The sequence below is a fragment of the Hyla sarda genome, chromosome 3 (assembly GCF_029499605.1).
Source record: "Hyla sarda isolate aHylSar1 chromosome 3, aHylSar1.hap1, whole genome shotgun sequence".
In the NCBI taxonomy this organism is placed as follows: Eukaryota; Metazoa; Chordata; class Amphibia; order Anura; family Hylidae; genus Hyla; species Hyla sarda.
Window position 1 is genome coordinate 296,559,166 of NC_079191.1, and position 18,991 is coordinate 296,578,156.

At 44.4% G+C, this 18,991-nt stretch overlaps 1 protein-coding gene across 3 annotated transcripts in view; it reads right to left on the minus strand.

The window, feature by feature from the left end:
* The window catches only part of PGBD5 (piggyBac transposable element derived 5), a 442,361-nt gene that overhangs the window by 116,613 nt on the left and 306,757 nt on the right, over nt 1-18,991 (minus strand). For all 3 annotated transcript variants that reach the window (XM_056566918.1, XM_056566919.1, XM_056566920.1), the window contains one exon: nt 12,142-12,339. In XM_056566918.1, the coding sequence (XP_056422893.1) occupies nt 12,142-12,339 (198 nt within the window). The remainder of the gene's footprint in view (nt 1-12,141; nt 12,340-18,991) is intronic.

The window sequence follows — 18,991 nt, forward strand, 5'->3', positions numbered from 1 at the left end:
TCTCTCAGGTCGTTCATGCATGCCAGCGACCTGTGCAGAACCCGGTACTGCCCCCAGTGCCCCTATGTGGAGGAAACCTCATTGCACATGTTTTGGCAGTGCGCAGGGTCTGTTGGATGCCCTGGAACATGAACTCAGAGACTCTGTACCCAGGAGCTGCCTATTGTACCATTCGTTGCTTTACGGTCTGTTCCCTGGGACTCACAACGTGGAGGCCATCCAGGAGACCTAGCGCCTTATGAACTGTTTTAAGGATGCAGTGTGGCTTGCAAGGAACCGCCTCGTGATCAACAGGGAGAACATGTCCGTCTGAGACTGCCGCAGGTTCATCAGGAGCCTGCTCAAAGACTTTTCCATCTTGGACAGCCCGGCCGTCGATGAAGAAGGCGAGTGAAGACTCCTCTCCTTCCCCCATGTCCCCCTGAAGATATAGCCCAGTAGTTTCGGCCCTGTGATCCGCCCCTCCCTTCCCCCACACAGGCGCCCACTCTCTCAAGCCCCCACCCTATAGCCCACGCCCAACCCCGATCACAGATTGTATTGTTTTTTTTTTTTTCTTGTGCTTTTCTCTTACAGGATTGAGAGGAGTGTTAGAGCAGCATGCCGTGCGATGTATAGCTTAGGGAACCTTTGCTGTGTATCGTACTGTCATGCTTTGTGTGATTGTAATTTATTGTATGACTTGTAATGACTGAACGAACAATACAGCTCTTTCAATAATGGAAAGAGTTGGCCTGGGACGATCCTGGAACCTCTCATTCCGGAAGTGCTCAGGGCAGCTCCCCCCTGATCACCAAAGATCAGGGCCTTTATGAGTACCTCCTCGAACTTGAGAAATCTCCCTGTGTTGCAAGCGCTCCGGTATAGTACAAATGCGTTACCTGGGTTTTGCAAAGGCATTATATGGCTTGAGGACTTGATCAGAGAGCTCAACTCCCCCCAAATACTGATTGTAGTCCACGATACAATCTCGCTTGAGGACCGAAAACGTCCTCATATCGGCTGCACTGACTGCGTGACATCCATTGGGCTTAGCCAAAAGTGAGCCCGCGTGTGCGGCGACAAACTGTTGGGTGTACAAGTTTGTCTGTGTCACCATCATATTGACAAAGTCGTCACTGAATAACTAAAAAAGTCTGATTCAGTGAACCCGGTGCTGTCAATTTTGATACCTGGGTTGCCAACAAACGGCCTCAAAGTTCTCTGGGGTAGTCCAGACAGGTTCACTGATAAAGGCAGGGATGTGGAATTCCTATCAACCGACGGCCGGGACATGCAGTTGAGGTGATTTCTTCAGGCATTTAGCCCTGCTTCGGCAAGCAGCGGTAAATGCACACAGGTCCGCTCACACTGTTCCTGTCGCTGCGTCATGCAGACAAGCCCCCATTCCTGCCGGGGCCCTTTACAAGAGATCGGGGGAGGGGTTTTCCAGCGGTCAGGATAAGTTATTTTGCACTGCAGTATTCCATTAATGGGGCAGACTTACTTATCAGGGACCCCATCCACCTACTGGGGTGACATACTGGTCTGCCTATCAAGTTTTTATTAATAAAAGACCTTATTTACATACTATTTGGGTTAAAATTATTTTGTACCAAGTAGGGACAAGTAGATTCTGCTCCGTTTTAGTCCCTTTGACAAGTATTTTTTTATTTTATTTCCACAACCCTGTAGCGGTGGACTTGCCTGATGGGCCAGCAAACTAGTACAGGTGACAGGGTCGCTAGTACTGGCATGGGGCACAGGGTCAGTTGCATGGGGGGTTTCTGGTCTCACACAGCGGCGTCTCCACCACCTTGGGGGCTCATCATCAGAACTTGATGATGAGGAGAGCGAAGAAGAGACCAGGATAGTGGGTTCTTCCTCACCCTCACTGGCGCTTTCAGTGTCGGAGGCAAGTAAGGAATATGCCTCCTCTCGCTGAAATTGACCTGTGAGCCATTGCCTAATCCTTATGGGAAAGGGTGTGCGTGCGTTTGTGTGTGTGTTTTACTTTGTGTTTATGTGTGTGGGGGGGGGGGGGGGGGCTTCTACTTTATACCGAAACTACCCTAACCCACTCCCTAACAAAGAAGAAAAAAAAGGAAAAAAAAAAGGGAAAATAACAAAATTTGGGGTGTACTTCTAATGCAAAAAAAAACCTGCACCAAAGAGCATATACCTAATCAGTTGTGTGCGCCACTGATTAGGGCTCAGTGGCTGCAGAAGCTACAAAAAAAGGAGGATAATAATAAAAAAAAAAAAAAAAAAAAAAAAAAGGACCTGCCTGAACCCTAAAAAAAAAATGCTGATCAGTTATATATAATATATATCAGGGGGCAGGCACACACAGGGGTACAGTCCATCCACACAGCACGGACCTGCTGCTGGTGGCACGGACCGCAAATCCCCCAAAAATGTATGGGAAAAAAAATTATATATCCCCGAAAAAGCGCCACACCCCAAAAAAACGCTGATCAGTGGGCCAGCACTGATCAGCGGTGGGGTGGCCGGATGCTCTTTATAGGTTAAAAAGTCCAGCCACAGTTAGCAAATTGAAAAAAATAAAAATAAAAAAGCTTAAATCACCAAAAAGTATTGGGGGTAAGCCGCAGCTGAGGGCGCTGCACAAAAAAAAAAAAAAAAAAAAAAAAAAAAAATGTTTTTACTTTTTATTAACAACTGTATTTGTCCCTGCGTGACAAAACTATCCCTCACAGAACAAGGGGACAGGGGGCTACAGAGGGGAATCCTAGATGGCACACTGAGGGGGATCTGAAAAGATCTCCTCACAGTCTCTGCTCTGGTCACCAAATACAAGCTGTTAGCGGGCAGAGCAGGACTTTAAAGGAGATATGGGGGGAATTGGAGGGCAAGGGGGGCAAGGGGAGGGGGCTCCACTCCACCAATACAATTGATTTGAGCTGTGGAAGGAGCATCGCTGCTACCTCTCACAGCTCAGTCAGCAGGGTGATGAGTGGCGTGTATAACGCCACAGTCATCCTCTACTTCCGGGTCATTGAGTCTCTGGAGACCCGAATGACACGGAAACGCTGAAACGCCGTCAATTGTAGCAATCACTGACATGGGGGGTCTCAGGACCCCCCTGGGCGATGTTATGGGATGCCTGCTGAATGATTTCAGCAGGCATCCCGTTCTGATCAAAGCCCTCCAGCCCCAACAGATTAAGCAGTTGCCTGCCTAGAGCTAGAAAACCACACTACTAAAGTGTACATGTAGATAATAGTTTACTGTTTCTGTTGTGCGACTTGCTTTTTATTCCTGTTTGTTTATGAAGTAGATACTAAAAATGTATGTATTTTTATGTCTCTTTGGCAATTGACTAACTTTTTCTATGTATGGTTTTACTGGGGCTTAAATGGGCACTCTGATGAAAAAATCAACTGGGGCCAAAAAGTTAAACAGATTTGTAAATTACTTCTATTAAAAAATCTTAATCCTTCCAATATTTATCAGCTGCTGTATGCTCCACAGGAAGTTGAAAGGTTCTTTTCTGTCTGACCACAGTGCTTTCTGCTGCCCCATCTGTCCATTTCAGGAACTATTCGGAGCAGGAGAGGTTTGCTATAGGGATTTTCTCCTACTCTGGACAGTTCCTGACACACACAGAGAACACTGTGGTCAGACTGAAAAGAACAACTCAAATTCCTTTGGAGCATACTGCAGCTCATAAGTACTGGATTAAGATTTTTAATATAAGTAATTTACCTGTTTAACTTTCTGGAACCAGTTAATTTGAAAAAAAAAGTTAATAAATTGTTTTCCACCGGAGTGCCCTTTAACCTGTTGGGGACAGAGGGTGTAAAGGTATGCCCTCGCGCCCTGGTACTTAAAGGACAAGTCTCACAGTAAACAATTGTTCAGCTTTTAGTGCTGAAGGTAAAGTTATACAGGTTTGTAAATCACTTCCATTACCAATGCTGCTTAGAAACCAGCTTTATCTGCATTCTTCTGTCTGACAGGAAATTCAGCTGTTCCAGGTTTTCATGACTTTCGACCCCCTATTCAGGCTGTTATCAGCAGCATCCCGGGGCCGTGACGTGACAATTACCCAGAAAACCCCTGTGCTGCAGAGAGCTGCCTGAGCTCGGCCTTAGCCCCTCCCATTTGATGAATATTCACACTGTCCTCCCTCTGTTCTGCAGTGATTGGCTGAGCAGCACTGCCTATATGCAGGCTGATTCAGATCATAGTTCTCTCCCCTCTCCTTGCTAATGTTTTTACACTAATAACGGAGGAGAGGGGGGAGGGGAGGGAGCTGCCAGCGTAGGGCTGTCACACTGAGAATGGAGGGGAGGGAGAGTAGAATTGTCACACTGAGCACTGGGGAGAGAGGAGTGCAGGGCAGAGGAGGGGGGAGGTGATTGTGCCACTGTAAAGCTGTTTCATTGAGAGGAGGAGGGGGAGGCAGTGATTTTACAGTGTAAAACTGCAGCTTCAACTCCAGGGTCCCTTTCTCTGAGCACTGAGATTACATTTTGTTTCCTCGTGGCCACCCTGCTGTATAGGGCTATGATTGGAGCTCAGTGTTATGTGGGAGTGACTAACATAAGTTAGGGGAGGTAACAAGCTCTCTGCTAAGGCAGCTGAGAGCAGGAAATGTGAGCAGTGCATGCAGGGAAATGTAGTCTTTGAGATCACAGGCATAGCCACCATAACCAGGAAGTAACTGCAATTTATGAGCTGAATAGCTGGTGAATGGGGGGCGGAAAAAAAATCACAAACATGTCAGAGAGGTGGTAGGTGAATATACTATGGAATGGCTAGGTATTTTTTTTTCTTTGCTGCATGGGATATCTTCTTTAAGGATAGAGGGCGTACCTGTACGCCCACCGTATTTCTGATCACCACTGCTCGCCGGGCGGTGATCGGACCTGGATGACTGCTGATATCTATCAGCAGGCATCCCGTCGCAATGCCTAGGGGGGTCCTGAGACCCCCCCATGTCGGAGCTCGCCGCAAATCTTGCGGCAATTTCTGGCCAATCGGAAAATAAGAATGATTGGAGCTGTCAGAGATAGCTCCGAACATCCTAAATGATAGGAGTGAGGTGGCAGTGGTGCTACCTCCTCCTATCACCTGCCATTGGTCAGTCAGTACGACCGACCAATGGCAGTTGGGTGCAAGGGGGTAAAGTTCATTTCCCCCGCTCTGCTCACCGATCGAAGTCTGGGCAGAGCGTGGGGGAACACGTGCGGCGAAGGGGGGGAGCATGGCCGGCTGACCGGACCAGCGGCAGCGGCGGCATGGAGCGGCAGCAGGAGGAGTGCGGCCAGAAAGTGCGGCGGTGGAGGAAGCTGCAGTTTAGTTCGCCGTTAAGTGATCTTCACTGTGGCCTTCTAATAGTTGGGAGTTGTAGTTTTGCAACATGTGGAGGGCCACAGTTTGGAGACCACTGTGTAGTGGTCTCTAAAACTGTGGTCCTCCACATGTTGCAAAACTACAACTTTCAGCATGCACTGACTGTCTACACATGCTGGGAGTTTTAGTTTTGCAACATCTGAAGTGGCACAGTTTGGAGACCACTATATGGTGGTCTCCAAACTGTAGCCCTCCAGATGTTGCAAAACTACAATTCACAGCATGCCCAGAGAGTTTTGCAATATCTGGCCCTTCATTTGTTGCAGAACTAAAGCTTCCAGCATGCCTGCACAGTCTGGGCATGCTTGGAGTTGTATTTTTGCAACATCTGGAGGGCTACAGTTTGGAGACCACTACTTAGCGGTCTCCAAACTGTTCTTCCCCAGTTGTTGAATAACTACAACTCCAAGCATGCCCAGACTGTCCAGGCATGCTGGGAGTTGTAGTTCTGCAACATCTGAAGGGCCACATATTGCAGAACTACACTGCCCATCATCCCTGACTGTCTGGGTATGCTGGGAATTGTAGTTTTGCAACAGCTGTAGGCACACTGGTTGGGAAACACTGAGCTAGAGTCTGTTTCCTAACTCAGTGATTCCGACCTGTGTGCCTCCAGCTGTTGCAAAACTACAACTCCCAGAATGCCCTGACAGACCGTACATGCTGGGAGTTGTAGTTTTGTAACAGCTGTAGGCACACTGGTTGGAAATCACTGAGCTAGAGTCTGTTTCCTATCTCAGTGGTTCCCCACCAGAGTGGCTAAAGCTGTTGCAAAACTACAACTCCCAGCCTGTACGGTCTGTCAGTGCATTCTGGGAGTTGTCGTTTTGCAACAGCTGAAGGTTTGGGGTACTCCCCCCCCCTCCCTCATGAGAATGTACAGGGTACGTTCACATGGTCGGGTTTACAGCGAGTTTCCTTCTACAAGTTTGCAAAATTATCCGCTGCAGCTCAAACTCCCAGCGGAAAACTCACTGAACCCCAGCCTGTGTGAATGTACCCTAAAAACACTATACTATACTATCACATAATAAAACACTACATACACACCCTTACACGTCCCCCCCCCCTCCCCCCAATAAAAATGAAAAACGTCTCCCACGGCACTGTTTCCTAAACGGAGCCTCCAGCTGCTACAAAACAACAACTACTAGTATTGCCGGACAGCCATTGGCTGTCCAGGCAGGCTGGGAGTCTTGCAACAGCTGGAGGCACCCTGTTTGGGAAACACTGCCGAAGGGTAATTTTAGTATCGGAGGCAAGTGCCATCCTTGTATCCGGGTCCGCCCCTATTGCAAATTCCTCATCAAGGCCTCAAATGTGCATGGCGCTCTTTCACCTCGGAGCCATGTCGTATTTCAAGGCCACAGTTTAGTGCCACATATGGGATATTTCCATACTGGGGAGAAATTGCATTACAAATTTTGGGGGGATTTTTCTCCTTTTACCGCTTAAGAAAAGGTAATGTTGGGGGCTAGAGCAGCATGTTAGTGTAAAAAAAAAAAACTTCAACACCATGTTGGTGTCACTTTTCATATTTACAAGAGGTAAAAAGGAGAAAAAGACCCCCAAAATATCTAACGCAATTTCTTCCAAGTACGGAAATACCCCATATGTGGACGTAAAATGCTCTGCGGGCGTACTACATGGCTCAGGAGTAAGAGGAGCGCCTTGTATATTTGAGGCCTAAATTGGTGATTTGCACAGAGGTGGCTGATCGTCACTGCGGTTCTGACAAAAATGCAAAAAAAACCTAAACATTTTGAACACTACAACCCTCACGGAACGTAACAAAGTGAGCCTTAACACCCCACAGGTCTGTGACAAAATTTCATTAAAGTTGGACATGAAAATAAAACATTTGTTTTTTTTTTCTTCCCTGGTATGCTGGTGTTATCCCAAATTTTTCATTTTCACAAGGGGTAATAGAAAAAATGGTGTTAAAAATTTTGGGAGGCTTTTTTCCTGAGTATGAAAATACCCCATTTGTGGATGTAAAGTGCTCTGCGGGCGAACTACAATGCTTAGAAGAGAAGGAGCACTATTGGGCTTCTGGAGAGAGAATTAGGCTGGAATTGAAGGCCATGTGCGTTTACAAAGCCCTCATGGTGCTAGAACAGTGAACCCTCCCACATGTGACCCCATTTTGGAAACTAAACCCCTTACATCATGTAATAAGGGGTGCAGTGAGCATTTACACCCCACAAGTGTCTGACAGAGTTTTTGAACAGGCGTTCGTAAAAATGAAAAATTTTATTTTTAATTTACACAGCCTACTGTTCCAAAGATCTGTCAATCGCCAGTGGGTTGTAAATGCTCACTGCACCCCTTATTAAATTCTGTGAGGGGTGTAGTTTCCAAAATGGGGTCACATGTGGGGGGGTCCACTGTTCTAGCACCATGGGGGCTTTGTAAATGCACATGGCCCCCGACTTCCATTCCAACCAAATTCTCTCTCCAAAAGCCCAATGGTGCTCCTTCTCTTCTGAGCATTGTAGTTCGCCCACAGAACACTTTACATCCACATATGGGGTATTTACATCCTCAGAAGAAATGGGGTTACACATTTTGGGGGCTTTTTCTCCTATTACCCCTTGTCAAAATGAAAAATTTGGGGTAACACCAGCATTTTATTGAAAACAAATATATTTTTTTTATTTTTACGTCCCAAATTAATGAAAGTTCATCACCTGTGAGGTGTTAAGGCTCGCTGTAACCCTTGTTACATTCCATGAGGAGTGTAGTTTCCAAAATAGTATGCCATGTGTTTTTTTTTTTGTTTTTGTTTTTTTGCTGTTCTGGCACCATAGGGGCTTCCTAAATGTGACATGTCCCCCAAAAACCATTTCAGAAAAACTCACTCCAAAATCCCATTGTCACTCCTTCCTTTCTGAGCCCTCTAGTGCACCCACAGAGCACTTAACATCCACGTATTAGGTATTAAAGAAATGGGGTTACACATTTTAGGGTGATTTCTCTCCTTTTACTTCTTATAAAAATTCAAAAACTGGGTCTCCAAGAACATGCGAGTGTAATAAATGAAGATTTAGAATTTTCGCCTTCACTTTGCTGCTATTCCTGTGAAACACCTAAAGGGTTAACACACTTTCTGAATGTCATTTTGAATACTTTGAGGGGTGTAGTTTTTTTTTTATAACTGGGTCCATTATGGAGCATTTCTAATACGAAGGCCATTCAAATCCACTTCAAAACTGAACTGGTCCCTGAAAAATTTAGATTTTGAAAATTTTGCGAAAAATAATGCAAGTATGAACAAAATGTTACCATTAGCATAACGTAGAATATGTCATGAAAAAACTCTCTCTGAATCAGAATGAAAAGTAAAAGCATCTCAGAGATATTAATGCTTAAAGTGACAGTGGTCAGATGTGCAAAAAATGCTTGGGTCCTTAAAGTGAAAATGGGCTGGGTCCTTAAGGGGTAAAGTTAGCAATGTCCTCCAAGCTTGAAAATGCAGTCCGGTGTACATCTTGTGCTATGTATGGGGGAAAGACAGGGCAATCTGTCTCAAGGACCGGGATTGTCGAACAGTGTGTCTGCCTGGCGGACGAGTTTGACACAGTGGATTGGGTTGATAGATTGTTGGGAGGGGCTGGGGAAGACCCAGTAGTCATGCTACACATTGGCACCAATGGCAAAGTAAGAGGTAAGTGGAGTGTCCTTAAAAATGATTTCAAGAACTTAGGCCACAAGATTAAAGAAGTCTCATACTGGTAGGTACAGGAAAAACTTATCCTCCAAGGTAGTATTTTCTAAAATATTACCTGCACCACAGGCCACACCAGCGAGGCAGCGGGAGATCAGGGAGGTAAACAAGTGGCTCAGAAGCTAGTGTAGGAAGAAGGGGTTAGGGTTCATGGAGAACTGGGCCAACGTTGCTGTCGGATAAAGCTCTACCGTAGGGACAGGCTGCACTCAGGGAGAAGATGGCAAGTAGGGTGGAGGAGTGTTTAAACTAGGGACTGGGGGAGAGAAACTACAATATAGAGGGGATCTCTATCTACACTATCCTTAGTGTAGATAGAGATCTGGGGTTAGTTAATTACACTGGGGTGGAGCAGTGGGAGGGGGTTAGAACAGTCATAAGTGATAAGAGGAAAGGAAATAGGAATAAGATGGAGGAACTGGAACTATTAATGTTGGAGGAAGACTATGATATAGTGGGGATAAGTGAGACATGGCTGGATGCGAGTTATGACTGGGCAGTAAATATACAGAGGTACAGAAATAACGGTACAGGTAAAGAAAAAAAAAAGGGGGAGAGGTTTGCTTATTAAAAAAAAATCCTGTCTTGGGCCCATTCTGCATCAGGACATTGGTGAGGAAAATGATCATCTGGAGTCTCTGTGGGTGGAAATAAGGGGATGGGGAAAGAATAATAAATTACTGACAATTACTGATTGTTATAAGTCGCCGACTTTAATGGAAATAGCAGAAAGCCTACTAAGACAAATAGATGGGGCAGCAAAGAAGGGTGACATTGTTATTATAGGGACCCTAATATAGACTGGGAGGCTGAAACCTTCAGGTCCAGCAAGGTAAATAGGATTTTGACAATAACAAACGAAAATTACCTTTCCCAACTAGTGAAGGACCCAACAAGAGGGGGGGGGGTCACTTCTGGACCTTATACTAACCAATAGGCAAGACATAGCATCCGAGATAGAGGTGTGGGGTCATCTTGGTAACCATGGGGTTACAAATACAATAAACTTTAGAAAATCCAATTTTCAGCAACTGTGACATGCATTGGGACTGTGCCCTCAGTAATAAAAGTACATATGCTCCATTAGATGCTCACTTAAAACATATGATGTAAGATTGTCCTCTCCTGGTCCCCTACTAGAGAGGAGTATTCCAGCTTATCTGCAAGGTCTATGGGATTACACTAGAACCTAGATAGGTCTGCTAGGACTTATTGGTTGCAGGTCGGAACCTTCTGGGGTGGAGATTGGGGTACTACGTGTGCTATGCCAAGCTAGGAAATTAATAGCCCAATATTGGATTCGAGCCAGCACTCCAACAATACTGGATCTGACCACTTGGGTTTCCTGTATTGTTTGCCTGGAGAGGGGTCTCTATGAAAAGCACAAGGCCACCCATCAATTTTATGTGATATGGGGCCCATGGGTACACGAATATAGGTTGAGCTCTTATAATTCCTAAGTGATATTTAATTGCAGTATTTGCTGGGTTGTTGGGGAGGGGGAATCTCTCTGGCCCGCAGGCGCCTCGTCCAGACTAGCCTGAGTATCACACGGTCGTGCTGTGTGATGCCACACATTGTGTCCTGTTCTCTTATGATTGCATAATGTGCTAGCTGGACCTTTAAAAAATGTAATACTATGTGGGTTTGAGGGTTTTCTGAGAGATGCTATTCTGGGATACCTCAATGAAAATAACCAAATAAAGTAACAACAAGGTTTTATGCAGGATCGGTCCTGTCAAACATTGCATCAGGGTGAAGCAGTAAATGTTATATATATGGACTTTTCTAAGGCATTTGATACTGTGCCACACAAAACGTTAGTACATAAAATGAGGATTCTGGGTCTAGGGAAGAATATATGTAAATGGATTAGCATCTGGCTCAGTCATAGGAAGCAGAGGGTGGGGATCAATGGAACTTACTCTGGTTGGGTGACCGTTACAGTTGGGGGACCGCAGAAGGATTACAGAGTAGAATTTCTATATTTGCAGATGACACTAAACTGGGTAAGGTGATCATCACAGAGGAGAATAATATATTATTATAGAGGGATCTGGGGAAGCTGGAGGCTTGGGCACAGACGTGGCAAATAAAGTTTAATGTTGTAAATGTAAGGTGATGCACTTGGGCCAGAAAAACAACATATTCAATTATGTGCTAAATAATAAAACCTTAGGTAAACTTCATTCAAAAAGGATTTGGGGGTACTGGTGGACAGTGTGACCAGTGCCAGGAATCGGCTGCCAAGGCTAACAAAGTCATAGGATGGACATCAAGAGAGGCATAGAGGCTCGGGACAGGAACATAGTTTTACCTCTGTATAAATCATTAGTCAGACCACATATGGTGTATTGTGTCCTGTGTATAGGAGGGACATGGCTGAACTGAAGATGGTGCAGAGGAGGGCGAAAAAAATTTATGGTGTGGGAGGATTACAGAACCAAGACAGGTTATCAAGCTTTGGGTTATTTAGTTTAGAAAAAAGACATCTTAGGGGGATTTGATCACAATGTACAAATATATGAAGGGGCAATACAGAGATCTTTCTAGTGATCTTGCTATACCTAGGCCAATAACCATGACAATCGGACATACTCTACATCTAGAGGAAATAAGGATTCATCATCATCACAGACAGAGGTTCTTTACTGTAAGACAAATGAGACTTCGGAACTCTCTGCCACATGATATTGTGATGTCTGACTCCATAAACCAGTTCAAGGTGGGGGGTCTGGATGTTTTTCTAGAAAATTATATTACAGGTTATGGATACTAGAATTACGTGGATAGAATGTTGATCCCGGGATTTACTCTGATTGCCATATTGGAGTCAGAAAGGAATTTTTCCTCCTATAGGGCAATTGGCATCAGCCAATGATGCAGCGTGTTGACATGTGAATGACAGCAATGACTAGTTGTAGCAATGACGTGTTGAAACACTGAGATCCACTGAGAATGTATTTTTTCTTTTTATTACTTTATACAATTATCAGCTCTTTGTAAAAACATTTTTGCAGTTGAATAACAGTTTTAATGTTGGAAATACCTACCTTGCTGAAAAGGCGAGAATGCATTACTTAAAAAACGAAAGTGCCCTTTATTGTACCAGCAAATAAGGGACATATTTCCCTTCATCCTGATTTTATATTGTCCCCGGGACAGTGGTATTTCTGTGTTACTCATCATTGATAGCGGTAATCCAGTGCAGTCACTTTTGCGGGAGCTCAGCAACCCACAGCAGTAGATATCTAAAGATGGATGCAAAGTTTAGAATTAGTGAAGACTATTTGACATATTCATTATTTATATATGATGTTAAATGGATTTAGTAGCCTTTCATGTAAAACTATCCAGGGGGAGGACGCAGAAGGATGAATAGGAAAAAATCTATATAAACAGTACTTTTACTTTGACATTTCTATAGTAGGGCTGCTGCATTTGGCTGAAACCGCACCCACATGCAGTGACCAATGGCAGCATGATTTTGCTGGGAATACTTCAAGAGGCACTGTCATCATGAAAAACTTTTTATATTTTGTAGACCTAGTGATTAAATAACTTTTTTTAAATATATTGTTATTTAAAAAAAACTGTAAATTTCACCTAAAAATAAAATTTAAAAATTGCCACCACTAGGGGTCGTCTATCATTCTGCAGACAGACAACTCTGTATTTTACTACATACTGGATACCGGCTGAAAAGCGCGCCGGTATCCAGTATAGGACATTACAGTGATACTGGCTGCTGTGTGTGTGTGGGAACGTCCTGCCTGTGAGCGATGCAGGGAGAGTGCTCCCACACAGTCAGTGCGGGACATCCCGCATGTGAAGACAAAGCTGCTGACATGTAGAGAAGAGAGCCCTCTACAACTGATAACGGGCTGCCTCTTCTCTGCCTCCGGGACACCATCCTTTCAGAAAGGTTAGTCATGATGTCCCGGACTTTTCTGGGGACGGAGGCTTCACCGAGGAGCCTGTAGTGCTTGGCAAAAGGAGTCTCCTGCCGAGAGATAAGGCTAGAATGTCCCTGTGCACATGTGCAAACTAGAACTCCCAGCATGCCACACAATCTTTGGCTGTCCAGGCATGCTGCAGAGTTATAGTTTTGCAACAGATGGAGGCAACACAGCCCAGGCTTGCTCCCGAGATTTAGAGACTAGAGCGGACCATGGGCAAGAAAGGAACATGCCCCCTCGACAAGAGACAATCAAAAAGCAAGTGAGCAACAGAAAAAAACAATGAGTATTTGTGAGAGAAATATAGGTCCTAGACATATAAAAGTTATATGTATGTGATCAGAATTAGGCACAGAGTAACATTTGTTTCTTTTTTTCGTCAGCTATGACAAGTACGCTTTCAGTTTTACTGGTGTAATCTAGCATTGGCAACTTTGTGAAAGATTGATTCCTAAATTTTGCATTTAAAACAAAAGATCATATTTAAAGCAAACTATTTCTTCCAAAAAGTAGATATGTTACGCTATGCGCTCCGGCCTCACACGCTGGCCGTGTGTGCATGGTCCCCTTACGTTCTGCTGCCGACGGGGCTGGGACTCGCACTGCGGGACACACCCGCATGGGAGCCCCAGTTCGTCACTCTCCGGGTGTTTCCCCTGCCTCTGCTTCCAACTCTCTGCTCCGGCGCACGTGTCCCCGTCCCTTAGGGCGTGCGTGCGCCGGAGCTTTAAGATTTAAAGGGCCAGTACACTCATTAGTGTAACCACCTGTGTCTTGTTGATAAATTCCTCCACCCTCCTCAGTTCTCTGCCGGATCTTTGTTGCCTTGCGCCCTAGAGAAAGCGTTCCTTTGTATTGCCCTGCAGTGTACCAGATCTCCTGCTCTCGTGACCTTGCTTCTCTGCCGCCTGCCTACTGAACTTCTGCTACGTCCTGACTACGCTACTGTGCTGCCTGTCCTGACCTACAGCTATCCTGACTACGAGTTGTCCCTTCTGTGCTTCGCATCTCCTCAGCCGCCTGTGTGGTCGAGCCGTTGCCGGAGGTTACGACCTGGTTGTCGCCTGCAGCAGCAAGCCCATCCTGCTTTGCGGCGGGCTCTGGTGAAGACCAGCGGCACCTTAGACTCCGCTCCCTGGCACGGTCCGAGTCATCTGCCACACAGGTCCAGCTGTTGCAAAACTATAACTCCACCGGAGTTCCTGTCTTCAGAAACGTGAGTTTACAATATATACAAAAAAAAAAGTATATATTAACCCCTTAATGTATTTCCGTAAATGTACGTCCAGATGTGTTGGTACATAATGCACCCCAATTTTCATTAATGTCTCTACATGGCGCGAGCACTGGACGGCAGGTCTTAACTGCTATCAGCAGCCAGGGACCTGCCGGTAATGATGTACATCAGCAATCGCGCTGAAGTCCGCCATGAACCCCTCAGATGTCGTTATCAATACAGATCATGACATCTGGACAATGCGGGCGTTTAAATGGATGTAACCATGGGTATCATTTTAATTCTACTGACCCACAGAATAAAGAAAACATGTCATTTTTAAAGTGTACAGTGTAAAAATGAAACCTTCCAAAATTTGCTAAATTGCGTTTTTTTCTATTTCCCCACATAAATTATATTTTTCGGTTGCCCCATACATTTAATGGTACAATGAGTTATGTCATTACAAAGCCCTCAAAAACAAGTCCTCATATGGGTCTGTGGATGGAAACATAAAAGAGTTATGATTTTTAGAAAGCAAGGAGGATAAACAAAAACTCAAAAATAAAATTGGACTGGTCCTTAAGGCAAAAATGGGCTTGGTCCTTAAATGGGCACTCTCATAAAACTAATTTTTGCTATTGCGCTCCTTATGGTAAATAAAAAAAATCTTTCTAATGTACTTTGTTTAAAAAAATTTGTTTTCTATGTTTTATTTGAGTTTTAAAAAGCTGCCACTAGGTGTCCCCCTATCTTTTGCACAGACTTTGGACTCCTGCTGGCCTGGCAGAGGTCCATAATAAGGAAATGCAATCTGGAGTGCTGAGGGGGGGGGGGGTGCAGCCTTATCTAATCATAGCTCATCTCACACACTGAAACTTTTTTTTTTATTAGATGCAAATCAAAAAATGTTGCAGTATCTTGTAATATCTTTTTTATTGGACTAACATCATTTTGTAGAGACAAGCTTTCGGGATTCCTCCCTTTATCAAGTCCAAAGCAAATCTAAGCTCACAAGTAGAAGAACCTCCCATCTTGGCCTTCAGACAACCACACAATTTAAAACAAAAGCTGGTCAGCCGAAAATTACCTACAGAAAGAACAGACACAGAGAATGGGACCAAACCCTGCACCAAACCTCGCTGTAAACTCTGCCAACATATCTGCACCAAGATGGAAGCCACCCACAACAACAAGACATATAACGTTAGGGGACTATACACCTGTACATCCCCAAATGTGGTCTACATGATACAATGCACCAAGTGTGACATGGGATGCTACATTGGTGAAACCAGCCGGAAACTCAATGAAAGGATGAATCTACACAGACATTCCATAAACCACCATAAAGAAAATGACTACTGCACCACAGTTGGACACAGTTACCCAAACAGGCCACTCCATACATGACCTTACAATCAGGATACTGAGAGGGAATTTAAAAAACACACAAGAGAGAAAGACATTTGAAGCCAAAATGATACTGTTTTTTGACTCGAAAAACAGGGGACTCTATGTGGATTTGAGCTTCTTATCTCATTATCAAAATTTCTTATAACCTGTACTGTATTCTCTTTTGCATCTCACTTTGTCATGCTTAATTACCAGTCTCTCCCCTGCTCCCCCCTCCCTCCCCCTTTTTTCATCCTTATCTTTTTAGTCTGTTTTCCCATAACAGGACAATTTAGTGTCAATTTTCCACATCTATTGTCTTAACCCCTGCATATTTGAGAGATGTAACCTGTGTCTTCTACTTGTGAGCTTAGATTTGCTTTGGACTTGATAAAGGGAGGAATCCCGAAAGCTTGTCTGTACAAAATGCTGTTAGTCCAATAAAAAAGGTATTACAAGATACTGCAACATTTTTTGATTTGCATCTGCATCACTGGACTAATACGGCTACTCAAATTTACTACTTTTTTATTAGAAAAATACAAAAGTTATCCAATACAAAAACACAAAACAAAGCGAGCTTACCCAGCTATAAGATAAAAAGGAAATACTCTAGTACCAAAAACAAAACCCTGCCTAACCGGCCAGCCCAGCTTTACTAACATACTAAAATATGCCCACTTACATAACCAAACTATCTAATCAACACACTCACGCGCATACCGAAAACGAACATAAAAATAGCACAACTTGGCTTATCAAAATATAAACATAAAATTTAGCACTACCGGCAATAACTCAAAACCATCCATACTTGGGAAACACGCAACAAGAAAACTAAACAGGAAACATAACAAGCACACCACTCAATTTTTATTTAATTTTTTATAATAAAAATAATAATCATATCACACACGCATTCACTTACAAAACTAGACCAAATTAACTGAATCCTCATCTGGGACTAACCAAAATACCATAGAAAACATGACAAAACTATAAAATCAGCACACTCACACACATACTGAAAACTAACATAAAAATAGCACCTTGGCATATCAAAATAATCATAAGATTTAGCATTATCTGACTATAAGGAAACACACAACAAATAAACACACAACAAGAAAAATAAACAGAAAACATAAAAGGCACATCACTGCAAAAAAAATAAATAAAATTAAATAAAAAAAAACCTAGACCAAATAAACTGAAATAAACCACATATCAACACAACTGTTCTGACTGTCATAACTACAATAATGCTATATAATATAAAACAATATAGATATAAAACACAGTATAGATACAAAATTACTAAATAAAATATAATATATATCCACTACAGAAAACACCTACAAAATCAATAGAAAACCCTAGGAAAATCCCTACACTAAAATTGTACCCTCACCCACACCACCCCTTCAGTACATGGGTCAGAGTTCATACCATTTCACAAAGTCCAGTCCATAACTGACCCATGTCAGGTCCCCGAAAGAAGCAAAACACCACCACCCACAAATACACCCTCCCCACCTAGCACTCCTCCCAACCAACTTACACACAAACTTTAGGCCCAAGCATATCATCTTAAAACAAAACAAAAAAGCTAATGAGTGGATGCATTAGCCCACCACTGGGAAGAAGGATGGCAGACTTGTTACAACAAAGTAATTTTAAACTCTTTTCCTAACTCCCCGTACAATTCTGCCTAATTCTATCCCTCCATTAAAACTGGCCCTGCTCCCACCCTCTCCCTATCCCTAAAACACTGCCCCTAACCAAAATGAGGGTACTCTACCCAAAAGGTCAAGTACCTAGGGCACACCAAAGAAAACCCTCTCCATAGGAGAGAAGCCCTACTGGTACCAAGACTGCCAAACTCCAAAGACCTGATTTTCCCGAGGTCACAGGTGATATTCCTACAGACCCCCACCTCGGAGAGGATTTTCCGTAGGGAAAACACTAAACACCATTCGTTCCATGTGTAGTACCTAACCACTAAGCTAACTAAGAATAAAGTGCCCCAGCTCGGCCATCCAGGGTCCTGAATGCCCCATAAGCCCACTCCGGATAGGTAAGGCCGGCAAGTTGACTCCAGCAGATGGAAGCACCCGCCGTTGTAAACCCCTTTATTAAAAGGGACAATGAAGCAGGAAGTGGTCCATGCTTTCCAGCATGTCCCCGCACTCTTCTTAGGGACATCCCCGGTCATCAGAGCTCCTGTACTTCAGGTTGTCCCTTACATATAGCTTCCCCTGAAAGCAGCACCAGGCCAAGTCCCAAAACTTCTAGAGGATCCTAGTCATGTTCAAAAGATACAACCCTACCCTCAGATCCCGACCTGGGCATTCCCTGAGCGCCAGAGGCTTCTGGAAGTGGGTCAACAGAACCCGTTTGTCAAGGAACTGCCTTGACTGGGTCCTGATCTCCCACACTCCCAGACCCCACCGACGTATAGCCTTGAGATTTGGGGTAGCATAAGCCGAAAGATATCCATATCCAGGGGCATATGGAGGTCCTTCACTCGCCCTCCTCTCTCCCATTCATGAAAGAAAGGCCAAAACAATTCCCTGCAGGAGAGTACCCACGGAGGAGCCCTCTCTTTCCAGAGGTTTGAAATGTTAGCTTTCAAGAAGGTGTTAAGAACACCATCGGGTTTACCATAGATAAACACCCTAGTCTCCTCGTGCGGTACATAACCTTTCTCTTGACTTGGTCCAACCTGTTCCCCCATAACAGTTGGAAAAACAGGTTGTAGATCCTAGTGTAGCAAGCCTCTGGCAAGATACATACGCTGCCCAGATAGATAAACAAGGGGAGCAGGTACGATTTAATCAGGTGTACCCTTTCCCTGAGGGTCAAAGACCAACCCTTCCGCTGGATGACCCTCTGAGTGGTATCCTGGAGCTTACCAGCCCAGTTTTTGGTGGGATAATCTTTCTGGCCAAACGTGATGCCTAAGACTTTTGCTGACTCTTGGGGACCAAGAAGGGTGTCCGGGAGGTCAAACGTGGGATCTCCCCCTCCCAGCCAGAGACTTTCACACTTATCCCGGTTGATCTTAGATCCGGATGCCTCCAAGTAGCGGTCCACCTCCGTCATCACCACATCGACCTTCTCTCTCTCTCGGAGACGAAAATAGTGACATTGTCAGCATACGCCACCACTCTCTGGGTGACAGCCGACTCCGCCAGACTCATCTCGACTCCCGCCAATGGTCCGCGACTCACCCTCCTAAGAAAGGGATAAATGGCAAACACATATAAGAGCGGGCTCAAAGGACAACCCTGATGGACTCTCGACCCCACCTCAAAAGAGTAGCCAGACGAC